This window comes from Rhinopithecus bieti, unplaced genomic scaffold (assembly GCF_001698545.2).
Source record: "Rhinopithecus bieti isolate Rb0 unplaced genomic scaffold, ASM169854v2 scaffold_36166, whole genome shotgun sequence".
Classification (NCBI taxonomy): domain Eukaryota; kingdom Metazoa; phylum Chordata; class Mammalia; order Primates; family Cercopithecidae; genus Rhinopithecus; species Rhinopithecus bieti.
Genome location: NW_016815144.1, coordinates 195,915 through 210,336, shown reverse-complemented (window position 1 = coordinate 210,336; position 14,422 = coordinate 195,915). Strand labels below are relative to the sequence as shown.

General features: G+C 34.2%; 1 protein-coding gene across 14 annotated transcripts in view; it reads right to left on the bottom strand.

Annotated features, from left to right (window-relative positions):
- Window positions 1–1,069: 1,069 nt before the first annotated feature.
- ABI1 (abl interactor 1) overlaps window positions 1,070–14,422 on the bottom strand; it is a 118,246-nt gene continuing 104,893 nt past the window's right edge. For 4 of the 14 annotated variants that reach the window (XM_017852985.1, XM_017852988.1, XM_017852987.1 and 1 more), the window contains 4 exons: window positions 12,585–12,761; window positions 9,203–9,289; window positions 5,153–5,338; window positions 1,070–2,027 (listed from right to left, as the gene is read on the bottom strand). In XM_017852985.1, coding sequence (XP_017708474.1) covers window positions 1,852–2,027; window positions 5,153–5,338; window positions 9,203–9,289; window positions 12,585–12,761 — 626 coding nt within the window. In that variant the 3' untranslated portion in view covers window positions 1,070–1,851. The remainder of the gene's footprint in view (window positions 2,028–5,152; window positions 5,339–9,202; window positions 9,290–12,584; window positions 12,762–14,422) is intronic. The other 10 variants (XM_017852986.1, XM_017852989.1, XM_017852992.1 and 7 more) reach the window with 4 other exon arrangements.

Below are 14,422 nucleotides of genomic sequence, written 5' to 3'. Positions count from 1 at the left end.
AAAAAAAAAAAGACAAACTCTTCTGAACTCTACTTTATTTCTATAATTACAGGTATAAAAAATAAAAATCTGTTAATTATTCAGCTTACTGGTAAATCATAACACAAGAAAGCATTTATTGAGTTGTTTCTACTCCTTTTTTCTTATAATTATATTCACTAATAATACTCTGTGCAGGATCTGGATTTAAAAAAAAATACTCTACTTTTTTTAATCCTCTGGTTAAAGAACAAAGCATAATAAGCTTCAGATTTAATCTGATTAAATATTACTAACACCCAACTTTACCATGAGATGAAAATGAATTATATGACTCAATCAATACTATTCACGTGAAAATAATTTAGTTTCTGAGTCGCCTAGGCAAGACAGAGCTAAGTTATCAGACAAGTGAAGTTTTTCTTCATGTTCTCATGGTTACTGAGCTGTAGAGTTTAGATACCCCGTACAGCCCTGCTGTTCAGAGAAATCTGACAATCGAACTTTTTTCCAGTTTCACTCTTCCGTTAACATGTACCTCTGCCCTTTTAAGGTTATCATCCAAAATGTTTGCTTTGCCACTAAATCACTTGTGTTTAAGGCTAAGTAGCTTTAGGGTATGGAACCTGCTCTGTCCTCAGGGTAGAGAAATAAAATGTATATACAAACTTTTTAATGATGATGGACAAACTATGTCAAGAAGGTAGAAAGTGGGCTCCTGAGTTTGTCTGGTGTCTCAATTTGGATCATTTACCAAATAGTTTTCATGTTTTCTTTCTAAAGTTTTATGTTCTGAATATAACATGTTGTACGAAATGTCCAAAGCACCCTCGGGACTAATTACTGGTTGCTTTGGATCACTGGTCTCTCATTTTCCTTAGCAACTCAGGAAAATTGGTCAAAATGCTTTGTGTGGTTACACCTTGTACTTTAATAAACTTGAAAGTACTACATACTCAGAGAAGCTTAGGTTTTCTGCCAGCTGGCAAGTAGTTTCCTGAAAAGGGTCCTCCTGACACATGTCAGAGCCTTAGAGTCCTTACCTGCAGATCAAGGGCCATTTTGTAGATAAAGACTTTTGTTGTTAGTGTTCTGCAATAAATCATTTATTTATTTTTTTATTTATTTAAAGCAAACCAGTGAAAGAAAGGAACAAAACCTTTGGTTCATATATGTATTTATGAATGGAAAAAATTTGTAATGCAAATTTCACTTATTCAAAAACTTAGGTACAACTTACAACATTACAGATAATTCTCTTTTTGCTTCTTTTGTTTCACATGGAGACCTTGGAGACTCAATTCATGTTAAGACACCCTAAGTATGAGTCCTCCAGGTAAATATTACACAAATGGGAAGCATCTTGAAATTTTTAAGTATATTTCAATACATAAATTTTTATGCATGCTTTAAACAAACAGTATTTTTTTAAATGAAAGAATCTAACAAAAAAAAGTCTGACCAGCACCAGCATTTAAATTTTCTGATTTTAATATTAGTCTGACATAGCATTAGTAATCATGCTGCACTGAAACATGTAATGGTACAATCTGAATAATGATTCGTTAAATATTATACCCCACTTCCCCCAGAATATTTAGGCTGGTCATAAAGTTAAAAATGTGTAAGTAAGTACATAAGCATAATCAGTTATGGACAGCTTCTTGTATAAATTGCTATTTAGCAATACACAAACTGCCTCAAAGATTTATGCTTACAGGTAGACATTCAATTTACCAATAAAACAGCATGTTCTGAAAATATGGGCACATTTTAAAACATATTAAGACAGTTCTGTTAACCATAATTGTCCCACAGTATGACTGAGTAAGAATCTACTTTAAAAGCAAAAAAAAACAAAAAACAAAAAAATTAATCAGTATAGTGCATGATTGATTCAACATAGTTCCCAGGGAACAGACCAGTCACTCGATTGCAGACTCCTTCATACCAGCCATCATCATTCTTCTTTATAACATAAATGATTGCACCCTCCATAAATGACAGCTCATCATCCTTGTCTTTTGTATAATCATATATTGCAACAACTATGGAAAAAAACAGTTGAAATATCACATGAATGCACTATATCCAACATTTACTTGAATTTTAAGACAAAGCCAATTAAATATATAGCACAGCAAAACCATTTTTATGAAGATTTCTTAATTTTTGTATCTATCAATATAAGTAGGTCAGTGCCAACCATGTACTTATATCATTGGCTTAATCTTAGAGTCAAATGACAATCTGATTAGACTCAACAGGTCAATAGGTTCTGTCAATCACTTTAAGAAAGCTCTCTGAATTTCAGAATTTATTAGATGTTTCAATTCATTCAAATGCCAAGTGCCTATCATATACAAAGCACCGCTTTTCTAAATAATTATCAGGCAAAGCTGCATAGCCATTCAGTAAACCAGGTAACAACCCAAGCTATCTAATTTGAAAATACACAGTCACTGGAAGGTAAATGACATCCTACTCATTCAAGGACCCATGCTAATTTAAGGGCCTGTTCCCAGATTTTTTAAAAAGAATATTTACTTACTTCAAAGGATTTTAATTAATATTTAGAGAACCTGGCAATTCTGTGGTGTCTGTAATTCTTTTCAGTTCAAGATATAGGTTGAGTAACCCTTATCTGAAATGCCTGGGATCGGAACTGCTTTGGATTTGGGTTTTTTTTCAGACTTTCGAATTTTACATATACGTAATGAGATATCTTGGAGATGGGATCCAAGTCTAAACACAAAACTCATTTTTGTTTCACATACACCTTACACACATAGCCTGAAGGTAATTTTATTTTTCCCTTGGGAACACTGAATAAACTGTGTCATGTGCCTGCGTTTTGACTGACCCATCACATGAGGTCAGGTGTGGAATTTTCCACTTGTGGCATCATGTTGGAATTCACTGTGGATTTTGGAGCATTTTGAATTTGGGACTTTCAGATAGGGATGCTCAGCCTATATTCACTTCCTTTGCAAACTGCTGGGGAAAGCAATCTAAAGTGTATCATGGCCCATGGACATATCCAAACCACTGCATTTTTTGTAAATAAAGTTTTATTGCAATATGGCCACATCTACTTACTCATGTACTGTCTATGTCCTCTTTTACGCTACAACAGCAGGACTGAGTAGTTGTGACAGAGACTGTATAGCCAGCAAAGTTTAAAATATTTACTATCTGGCTTATATCAAACAAAGTGTGCTCACCCCTAGTTCTTGGGAAGATACTTTTTAATCCTCCTCTACTATCAAGTATATTACCCGATACATCATTCCAAATTTGTCAACTTACATAAATATGGTCCCATTTTCATAGTTAAATTTGCTTTACCAAGTAAGAAAATATGGGTAAAAACACAATTCAAGGCCACTCAAGTTTATGATCCTCATAAGTAACAACAGCTCTCTATTTGAAGGTATATGGGAATCTAAAGTAGAATATTTAAGACTTTCTTAACAATATGTAAATTATTTACTGTTTAAAAATATAAGGCCAGGTGCGGTGGCTCACACCGGTAATCCCACCACTGGGAGGCTGAGACGGGCAGATCACTTGAGGTCAGGAGTTCAAGACCAGGCTGGCCAACATGGCAAAACCCCATCTCTACTAAAAATATAAAAGTTAGCTGGGCGTGGTGGCAGGCACCTGTAATCCCAGCTATTTAAGAGGCTGAGGCAGGAGAATTGCTTGAACCCGGGAGGCAGAAGTTGCAGTGAGCCGAGATTGCACCACTGCACTCCACACTGGGAGACAGAACAAGACTCCATCTCAAAAAATAAAAAAATATAAAAGGAAAACAAATTTACTTTTGCCACATATCCAAAACTTGGGCAGGAAAGAATGCTACTGGTCTCAAGAGCTACAGCTACTTGCTTAAGGACTGTTAACCCAATAAAGTCAATAGAAGGAAATATATCAAAGGCAACCAAAAGTGTTCAACTAAATCACAAGCATTTTTCAGAACTCTATAGAAATACAGATTTTATTTTATTTTAATTGATTCCCATTTCTGCAAAAGAAATACAGATTTTAAAATAGCACAGAACTGGATGAAAAAATAAAAACTCTAGAAACGATGTTTCTTCCCCACCTGTATTTCTTAATAGATAATTACAGTGAATATTGGGTACTGTAGGTAAATTAGACTTTAGAGTGGTTCATAATTTCATGAAATATAATCCTGGTAATTTGTCTTCTCTTTTATAAAATCACCTAACTGACACCTTAACTGAGGCTTTTCTCATGATAGTACTAATATATATATATATTTTTTGAGGCAGAGTCTCACTCTGTCGCTGGGGCTGGAGTGCAGTGGCCGGATCTCAGCTCACTGCAAGCTCCGCCTCCTGGGTTTACGCCATTCTCCTGCCTCAGCCTCCCGAGTAGCTGGGACTACAGGCGCCCGCCACTTCGCCCGGCTAGTTTTGTATTTTAGTAGAGACGGGGTTTCACCGTGTTAGCCAGGATGGTCTCGATCTCCTGACCTCGTGATCCACCCGTCTCGGCCTCCCAAAGTGCTGGGATTACAGGCACTAATATATTTTTAAAGACAGATGCTCCTCCACTTCCATATGATGGGGTTATGTCCCAATAAACCCACTGTTTAGTGGAAAATATTGTAAATTGAAAGTACATTTTCAACTTATAACTTATATTTTTTACTTATAACAGGTTTATCCAAAGCTGTATCATAATTTGAGAAGCATACTGAATGCATATCATTTTTGTACCATCATAAAGTTGAAAAGATCCTAAAGTGAACCATTGTAAATCAGGGACTGTCTATATTTAGATATGAAAGGTCATCGACAGAGCTTGACAGAACTTTTAAAATCTTTACTAATTACATATAACTCCATTTTTGTGCCTTAGCTGTTTCATCTATAAAATGCCATCCAGCAAGTTAATCTTCAGCTGAACACATATGTAGTTTGAAAGCAAATCTAACACTGCAATTTTAATTTAAAATACAAAGAAAGAATCCCCCTGTACACTGGGAATAATACAAAGCTTAGGAAGTAAGGTTTAAGTAAATCATCTTGGTTGGTAAGGCAGTTTAAAAGCCTGAGAAACATTGGACTAGATGTTCTTTATAGTTCTAAATTTCTACAATTAGGTTATATTCCTTCACATCGATTCAATGATTGTACCTTACCTTTCTCAATATAATTCTTGGGGGCCCAAGCAGGATCCCCATCTGCATATGGATCATTATACTGAACTACTGCAGCTTCCTCATCTTCATAATCCACTGGAGGTGGTGGTGGGGGAGGTGGAGAGTCATCAAATATGGGAATGTCATCCGGTGGAGGTGGTGGCGGTGGAGTTGGACTATCAGCAACTAAAAAGATTCATATGATTGATTTGAATCACAAATAAGTCTAGATGGAAAGTTATAAGTTAACAGAATTTAAGAAAGCTCTAACTTAAGTACAGCATGCACTATAATAAAACATGCAATGATTAGAAATAAAAGCTTGGTGTGTTAAAGTTTATGCTACTCAAGAATCATTTAAAAATAACAAAACGAGCTAAAAATAAGTGTATCTGGAAGTATTACAAATTAATGAATGCAGGGTGTTAGGAGACAATGTCTCTTTTTATAAGGATTATAGGAGTAGTTTCCTTATTCCAAGGTTCAGATCAGGACAAATGTTAACAACCTAAACTAAATCTATGTCACTCTTGTCATTTGCACTGCAGTAAACAATATGAGTAACATTACATTAATGGTTTGATCACTTTTCACTCTGATCATTCGTGCCCGATTTTGGCTTGAAACAGCTTTGGTTCCCTAAAAATTCAGTCTCCCATGGACAGATTTTTGTTTCTTTGTTGATTATTGTTTGTTTTGATGGAGAGAAAGTTAAAGTTGATGGTATTAGGTCTGCTTCTGTGTGTAGATTTTCTACTCTGTTATTTACATTTTACAAGTTGAAAAAATGGAAAAGAATCCCCAACCAGTAGAAAATCTAATTGAATATTTTTTAAAATGTTTATATTCATAATCAGTTTTTTGTAGAAAGCAAGCTCAAATTTCGCATTATTGCTAGTAAACCATAAGCACGGGATGAGGGAAAGCCTAGATCCTAAAGATTCAATTTTCTAAGAATACATCAACAATTAAGATTTAAACATAAAGTGTTGAAGATGTAATTAAAAAAACAAACAAAAAGAAACTTATAGTAAACAAAACAATAAAAATGACTCATACCTCAAACTCTAGATAGTCGTGGTCAGTATATATGTGTGTGCTTTACATAGTCAAAAGTGTAAACAGGGAAATGGGAAAATGTCAGGCTAGAGCTCTGTTCAATGAACTAGCATAATATCAGGTAAAAATGCTCCTATTAAAGAATTCAAAGCTGGAACCCAACTAGTGCTTAACTTAAATTTCTGATCCATAAAATTCTTTAAAAGTTCAAAAGACATATGAAAATGTTTTCATACAAATTGATACAGGAATTATATAATTCCTGCAGGGGAGAAGTTCACAATACAAACATACTGAATCAAATGCCAATTTCTGGGGCTATTTACGTGATCAAAGAAATCAGCCGTAATCTATTTGTCATACAGGTTTAAACGTTTACCCTCCTGGGAATAATGTGCTGAATATATAACCAAGGGCTCCAGGTTTAAAATATTTGCAGATAATGACCTTATTTCCATAACCACTTCAATGCTGTGATTTCTATTTTATCCTCTTGAGGGATGAAAGGGCTATTAGAAAACAAATCCTGTATGGCAATGTTCACTCTAATACCTATCAAACGGGTCTACAATTAAATTTTCTGCCTCATTCCTAGATCCATTTTATCTTTGTCCATAACTTCCTCTATACAACTTTTTAATATTATTGAGGAGAGGAAAATGGGTATGGATCCCTCCTGACATCAAACGGCCATAGTTCATATCCTTAGTTTGGCTTAATGTGTAAATTATATATGTGGGTACCTTGAATTTACTCTCGATTTATCACACTAGTTCAATGTTTTCACGAAATTGTCTTTATGTCCAACTGTTGTAAATCTACATGTCTTATCTTCAAATTATGGCAGAAGTCTTGGTTAATCTAATTATCTGCATACTCATAAACAGATGTAAACACACTGCTGACTTTTTTAGAGGCTGGTATCTTAAACTGAAACACTTATTAATAGGCTAACTGCTACATGCATTCATTATCACCCACTTTGAGTGTCATAATAAACTGGGTATTTAAGAGAAGAACACATAAAATTTGTACTTCATAAAACATTTAAAGTACTGATACATATTTTAACACCAATCTTCCTAACATACTTTCAAAGAAAACAGAAACCAAATAAAGTTAGGGAATCTGTGGCACAAGGAGAATCACTGACCCAAGTTCATATGTTTGGTAAAAAGAACCAATGCCAAGAGCCTCTTTAGCAAAGACCACACATGCCTAGAATAATGTATACTAATACTGGATTTCTATATAAAGAAAAGATTTACCAAATAGCTAGTCAGTCACCTTTGGACTCACAAAACTGATGTGCATTATGACTATTTTAAATTATTTTCTAATAATTGTTAGTGGTATGGCAGTTCAAAAGTTCGCACTGGCTGTCTTTAAACTCTGCAGCATTAATGACCAGCAGTTTGCCCTTACTCATTTATTTTTAAAAATAAGATTCACATCTATCTATCCATCCATCCATGCATTTATTTATTTTTGCACTCCTAGGCTGGAGTGCAGTAGTGCGATCATGGCTCACTGCAGCCTTGACGTCCTGGACTCAAATGATGCCCCAGCCTCAGCCTCCCTAGTAGCTGGAACTACAGGCACATGCCACCACACCTGGCTGATTTTTTATTTTTTGTACAGACAAGGTCTTGCCGTGTTGCCCAGGCTGATTATTCATATCTTTTTAAAGGTTTGCACACATTAGGGTTTTCAAACACATATTAACAGTAAGGATGGCTTACACTCAGAAATGTCAACATTACGAAACAACATTTTATAACAAGTCAATTGGATCACACATTTCCTGAAGGAAGGGGCTTTTGTCTTAAACTGCTGGTATTCTTCACAGAGCCTGGCACATAACATCGAGTACACAAATATTTGACTGGCAGAAGGGAGGGAATGGGGAGAATAACATAACAGGGTCAGCAAAAGCTGAAGAATGGAATTTGCCACAATATATTGTCTTGGAGGATAGGCTGGGCAAGTGGGTTATTCATTTGTTCAAACCATCCTGAGATTTATTTTCATGGTGATGGTCCAAATGAAGTAAATTAAAAATAGACCACATTACCATCAATATGCTATTCTAGCATATTATAATTCAGTAAAATAGTGGTATTTTTCACTTTATATAACATTCACTGTGATCATGCAGTTAGGATTATACATCTTCTAGAATTTCAAAAGTAATCAGGCAGTAATATAAACTAGTCTATCCTGATTAAAGCCATATATCCAAAATAACTTCCCCCCAGCCCGCCCAAAAAAAAAAAAAAAAAAAAAAAATCCCCTGAGAACTTCATTCAAGAGAAGAACTGAAAAAGTTAACTGATTTTCATATTCAGAAACAATCTTCGTGGGCCTGGATGTAGCCAAAATGTGAAAAGGATGCTAAATTGCTTATCACTCACCCTGAAATGGATAGCATGAATGTAATTTACTTATTCTTGGCCATTCAATCTTATCCTAACAATGAACCTTTACGTAGATTCAATATCACGTATGTACGAAAATCTGAGGCTACAAAGCTTTCCCTAAAATTTTTTTGTAATTAAGGGGGGAAAACCTGCCCCAATTTCATACTAAATTTAATCTCATAGTATATCTACCTATATCTTGATAAATTTATTAAAATAAAATGTTTTCTAATTCTAATAACTATTAGAAGCTAAAAGTTCCCATACAATTTGAATTTTTGTGTTTGATTATTCTTTCCTTAAGAATATGTAAAGATCAGATCTCCTGTTTTAGGATCATGTAAAGACATAAGAAAACTGCAGCTTTGAAATGTATATGGGTCAGTAACCATGCACACAAAGAGAAAAAACTGAAGACCGTGCTCTTCAGTTTCAGTAACATATCTGCACCTATTTTCAAGATCAGATTAGCTTCTCAATAAAAGTAAGGAAAACGATGACTCATCGTCAGCCATGCATGCTATAAGGAGACAGCCTCTACTCTTCCATAGCTCAGTTTTTCCAAACTTACTGTTTTCCTGCACCCTGGCCACGAAGCCTGTGAGAGGTATCTGTGGAGTCAACTGAGGCATAGGGGGAGGGGGTGGAGCAATAGAAACTGGTAGCAACAACACAGTATGGGGGAAGTAAAACAGATAAAGGAAAGAAAAGGAAACAAACAAAAAGCAGAAGTCAGTTACAAGGACCACAAACATAAGTATGCAAAGAACAGTTTGCAAATGAAACAAAACAAAACAAAAAACAAAACAAAAACCTGCAGAACCTTCGACTACATTTCCCACAAGCAAACCTAAAGGCCAAGTTGTGCTTAGCCAATTAATTAATTTTATAAAAGAACAAATATACTTAATTTAATCCTAATGTTATATTGTTTGGGAAAGATTTAAATTTACCATCACATTCAACTTTATTTAGTAAAATAAAATTTTCAAATTATAAGGAAAGACTTCTAAAATAGGTAACAATGAAATACCTACATAGGTTTCCAGAATATTGTGTCTTTGCCATAACTATAACAGGTTTGTCTAGCTTTAAGGTAATGTTGTAAATTGGGACCCAAATAAAACAAATATATAATAGCTGTTTATTTCATATATCAATAAAACTATTAATCACAGGTTTCCTTTAAAGACAGTTCTTATTATATATCTAAATTCACACACAGCTCTCCAGGAAAAACTCTTGTTTGTAAAACAAGGTTGTGATTTTTTTAAGTTGGCAATTTTATTTTTAAAAATATCAGTCCTAAATTTACAAGGGAATATATCATGTTAATCATCCAGTTTCATGGGGTATCTCAAAAGTGACTTTTTTATCACTGTTCTGAAAAAGGAAACCTGATCTCCAATAAGTTAAAATATGTAATTCTTTGCATTAATTTTTAACAACTCATTGGATAGCTTGAAACATATTCACATGTATTTGTGGAGATGACATAATTGACAGGAAATACCAAATACTCATGTATTAAAAATTATAACATACACTAGAAGTAAACATTCATATGCTTGTGACTTTGTCTCACTTTAACAAGTCAGTAATTGCCAAAGATTGCTTAGAAAAAGTCAGTAGGACTCGATAGCAAAATTTAGTCTGTTGGTAGTCACCAAGTAGTAACACTAAATTGATAGAGAAAAACAATTTATTGGTTACCAAGGATTAATCAAAAGGTTGTTTCAATTAATCTAACGTGCAAATTCTGTTCGTAAGCATAAAAATTTGAAAGAAGTTCAGTGTTCAAAGAGGTAACAAAGCAATTATGTGCATTAATATTCATTGTATAGCTAAAAATAACATTCAATTCACTATGAAACCAATCCTATTTCATTCTAATATGCTAGAGAAGCCTCTTAAATAAAAGGTTAGAGGTTTTGACTTCAAAAACAGAAAACTCTCACAAAGCTAAAAAAGTGTTTAGAAACAACTCTTAGTAACTAGCCATGCTGGTTAGTATGTAATGAAAAAGAAAAGCTATGCTGTGAAGATACTAATCATTACTACATTTAGACAGAAGGGAAAATGTGCACATCAAAACACTAAAAACATTCACATACTACTACTAGTAGTACAACACCAACAGCAACTCAGATTGAAGGATAATTAATTTGACAAAACCATAATCATTTATTTAAAATTTTAGGCCAAATTTGCTTTCCAATATTCAAAAGAACGTGGTCATTAATTAAAGTATCCTGTTTGAAAATAATCCACGCAAGCATTGCTAAAATAAAACTATAAAACTATGTATTATATAAAAGAGTCACCAAAAATCCTATTTGCAGAGTAAATTAAATGTCTAAAGTGGGGAAAAGGAAAATGATAAACAAAAAGATGGGATCTAAAAATTCAGAATATGAAAAAAATAAAGTTGACAAAACAAGTGAAGTGAATTATTAGATAATCTAGAATATTTAGACAGACACTGGCTACCTTTTGATACCAAATCTTAGGTAAAATCCTATTTAGTGAAGTTTAACACTTCTCAGTAGCTTTAATATTTTAGTCTGGATAAAAGCTATATAAATTTTGGGATTACTCGTGAATTTTGATATTTCTGCTAAAGTGGTTTTCAATTCTTAGGAATTTTTGCTATAACATAATTTATCTTTAAATTTTAAACAAAAAACTAATGAGAACTTTCGGCTGGGCGCAGTGGCTCACGCCTGTAATCCCAGCATTCTGGGAGGCTGAGGTGGGTGGATCACCTGAGGTCAGGAGTTCGAGACCAGCCTGTCCAACATGGTGAAACCCTGTCCCTACTAAAAATACAAAAATTAGCTAGGTGTAGTGGCGGGCGCCTGTAATCCCAGCTACTCGGGTGGCTAAGGCAGGAGAATTGCTTGAACCTGGGAGGCGGAGGTTTCAGTGAGCCGAGATTGCATCACTGCACTCCAGCCTGGGTGACAACAGTGAAACTGTCTCAAAAAAACACTTTCCCCTGGCTCTGCTTTAAGACACATATACAGGTCATTCATTATAAATACAAAGAGCTTAAAGCAACCTCCTATGTAAATATGGAGAATTCACTGAGTATTAAGTGTTGTTATATAAACTAAAATAACATGTAGCTCTAGAAAGAGCCACAAAAGCCATGTAGGAAAGCTTGTCTCAGTCTATGCCCGGTAGGCACAACTGTAAGCTAAAAGCAAACAGTGGACAACAGTTTCATTTCTGATTTTGTTTTTTTTTTTTTGCATTGAACATCTTAATATGGAAAGTGATATTAATGACTACCCTACACTATTCTAACTTCCTAACATTATACGCTAAAACTATTTTCTTCTCTTATCAGCTTTTAAACACTGATTGCAATTAGTGTTGAGATGTGCAATTTGAGGTAAACAGAAGGAAATCAGAAGAAATTCCCATCATTAGAATTATTCAAAGACAGAGTAATTAAGCAGGCATCACAAACAGTTTTAATTGGTTTTGAACTCATTTCTGAATAGGTTAATGACCTTAAAAGTGATAGCCAGCAATTTCATTATATTAATTTAAAGGAAAACTTTGACAATGGTTGTGTCTTTAATTTTACCATTACTACGCTGTCTCGAACATGCCAATAAATTCAGTTTATTTCTGCAATGTTTTTGTTCTCTGGTTTTACTTATGTAATAAAACAGTATATTAAAGTTAAATTTTAGTATACTCAATATAGACATATCTTGATAAATTTAGTTAAATATACTTGATACGTCTAAATTTTGGAAGAGAAAGTGGTAAGCGATTACTCTTAAAATGATATGATTCAAGGACAAAATCCTAAAACAAAAGTAAACATGAAACAGCATGGTTTTCAATTGTTGTCTATCACTGGCAAGAATAACAGTTTCAAATAATTTCCTTCAAAAGGAGCTCCACTGTTGCTGTATGCCTGCAAAGCACAAGCTTACTTGAATTTTGAGAATAAAGTGGACCTCCATTAACATGAGGCTGAGCAGAAAATTGAGCAGTCACAGAGGGAGTTCGTCTGTATCCACCAGAAGATGTCGAAGAAGTAGTAGAGTTGTGTCGAGATATCTGCCTGGTCATTGTGCCATACTGGGAACCAGGAGCTGAGCCCGGGGCTGCTGAAAAGCATTAGTCAAAGGCAACCAACAAAGAGACTTGAGCATTGTAATCACCTTAGATGGCAGAACAAAGCAGGAGGGGGCCTCCGTAAGAAATATTTATTACTTTTTCAAGACCAAGGCACAAAATAAAGACAAAAGTAAAGATAAAATCAAGTAACTTTATCTCCAAAGTCAAAACAGAGAGAAAAAAAACAGCTGCATGGAAAGCTGTAAAAGTAAATAAGTAATATTCTCAAGCTTTTAAAAAACATAATCCCAAATGATACTTTGCTAATATTATATGTAATTTTTTTGTACATTTTCAAATATATAGCTTTTATATGTAAACTGTCTTTCCAATAAAATAAGTACCAAAAGACAGTGTGAGGTAGAAAGCATCAGTCTTTAGATGTAAGTAGATTCATGTTTGGTTTACAAACTTCTTCCTTTCCACTGACAAAACTTTCAGAATTTTGATTCACATTATAAGACTCTATCTAACCAAATCCAAGTTAAACAATAAATTTTATTTACTAGTATTTTGAGTTTTATTGAATTAGCAGTTATTAGTATCAATACATATTAAGTAAAATCATTTTTTAAGAAAAGTACCATTTCTAGTTTCAAAGCACTTTCATGTAATGTCAGATTTGTTGTAGATCTTCAAATTTTAAGATTAACATACATTTTCCCTATTAAATTTTATAACTGACAAAAGCAGAACATTTTTTGACTCTACAAAATAAGGCATTTTAAGGGAGTTTTGTTTAGAAAATCTATTCTCTTTCTCGCCTGGAGAGCTTCTTTTCCATAGTACATCCAAAGCATCTGCTTTTTTAAAAAAAAATTAGCATGCTCATATATATATTTTCATCAGTTAATATTGAAACTGATGAAAATATTAATACTTAACATTGTATTAAGTGTCATCTTTCCCAACATTTCAAAAGTTTCATATTTAAAACGTTAATAGAGTTCAAAGCCTCTAAAGTTAACTATACTTTCCAAGGTTAACTTCGGGATTATTATTCTTTTCCTTGCCCCATATAAACAACAAACAATGACAGAGTGAGTAAAAAGCCAGCGTCCTAGTTTATCTTCATTCAGTTGTCTAATCATTCTTAGAGGTCACACAAGGTATTAGATAAAACCATACAGCAGAGGTTGTTCATTAAGACAAGTGCTGATCTAACATTTTGGAACTCCCAAGTTATAGGCAGTCACTAATTATTTGAATCATCCACATGCTCATTTTCTAAATAGAAAACAGTTTAAAAATAATTGTCTATTCAAAAGCCTTCGTGAATAAGTAATTTTGGACAGCTAGGATTTTCCAGAGAGCCAAGAAATAAGCATTTAAGGGCCAGGTGTGGTAGCTTATGCCTGTAATCCCAGCACTTTGGGAGGCCGAGGCAGGCGGATCACCTGAGGCTAGGAGTTTGAGATCAGCCTGGCCAACATGGCGAAAACCCGTGTCTACTAAAAATACAACAATTAGCCAGGCATGGAGGCACACACCTGTAATCCCAGCTACTCAGGAGGCTGAGACAGGAGAATCACTTGAACCCGGGAGATGGAGGTTTCAGTGAGCCAAGATTGCATCACTGTACTCCAGCCTGAGTGACAGAGCAAGCCTCCGTCTCAAAAAAAAAAAAAAAAAAAAAAAAAAAAAAAAAAAA